The following is a 1,319-nucleotide window of genomic DNA, read 5'->3' on the forward strand; positions in this document are numbered from 1 at the left end:
TAGAGCCATAGATGAGCAAAAACAACCGTTGCAAATAGCACGTGGATATGTCGATGATGAGAGAACGTAACTGTGTAATCATATGAAAACATGGGACTAACCTTTAGGCGCAGTTAGCATTTAATCTTAAACTAGACTTATTCGCCCTCTATCGAGCTCTAGAGGAAACCGTGAAAGCAGGTTTTTGTTCGAGATAATTGAGTTTTTTCAGCACCGTGGGCTCATCGCGCAGAGGTACATGACTGAGTCGGAGATGATGGCGTTTTTAATCGATAGTTCGGTATATTTTTCACTTTTATTGTAGGAAGCATTGAATCGGTCGGCTGCATCTTCACTTCGGTATACTTTTCCTGCGTTAATCCTAAACAAATACTGTGGTCGCTGGCTGGGGCGCTGCCTGTACCAGAAAACAACCGGTAATACACTGCTCGTTTTCACAGTACAGTTTAGGGTAATAGTACTGTCTTCTTTGACCGTCATTGCATCCACTGACTGTTCCACTGAGTCTTCAAGGCTCCAATCTATCAGTTAAGTAAATAATAGATAATAAGCTCTACTTCAAACAGCACGGTTACTTAAATAGAGAAAAGAACGTTGTTACGGAAAATTAACATATTCTGGAATATTATAGTGAAGGAAATTCTTACCAAGAAGAAACACAACAAAGAGGACCGTGATGAGAAGCTTCTTCATAATCTCTCGGTCTGAGTCTGTCCCCCTGTGCCACAGAACAGAGGCATTTGCAGAGGAGAAATACACATACCTTGGCCAAACCGACCAATCACAACAGGCAACACATGCTGTTAAATATTCACTGACAACAGAAGAAGGCGTTCAGACGCAGTGCAGGAAATGAAATATTGTCGAAGCGATCGCAGACGTGCAGAACAAAGGAGTCAAATACTTTCTGAGCTGACAGTAACCCCGCAGCGCCACCTAAAGGCGAAGGATTACTTGACAGCCTGCAATACTCGTGGAACAGACTGTTAACAAATTCCGCTTGCTCATCGGGGAAGAGCATGCGAGCAGAATAAATTTTTGGGAATCGAAGCGCTGCTGCTGCAAATGATGCACTGTCAGTCGTTAGTCTTATAACCATATAACATATAACATATAACCATATAACAATCACAGCACGGAAACAGGCCATCTTGGCCCTCCCAGTCCGTGCCGAACCCTTAATCTCACCTAGTCCCACCTACCCGCACTCAGCCCATAACCCTCCACTCCTTTCCTGTCCATATACCTATCCAATTTTACTTTAAATGACACAACTGAACTGGCCTCGACTACTTCTACAGGAAGCTCATTCCACACAG

General features: G+C 43.5%; 1 gene segment (V, D, J or C); it reads right to left on the minus strand.

The window, feature by feature from the left end:
• Nucleotides 1-207: 207 nt before the first annotated feature.
• On the minus strand, nt 208-740 carry LOC132381689 (T cell receptor alpha variable 38-2/delta variable 8-like). The segment is given in 2 exon segments: nt 208-521; nt 648-740. Coding segments are annotated over 2 exon segments (360 nt in total).
• Nucleotides 741-1,319: the final 579 nt, after the last annotated feature.

Source organism: Hypanus sabinus, chromosome 26, assembly GCF_030144855.1.
Source record: "Hypanus sabinus isolate sHypSab1 chromosome 26, sHypSab1.hap1, whole genome shotgun sequence".
NCBI lineage: Eukaryota > Metazoa > Chordata > Chondrichthyes > Myliobatiformes > Dasyatidae > Hypanus > Hypanus sabinus.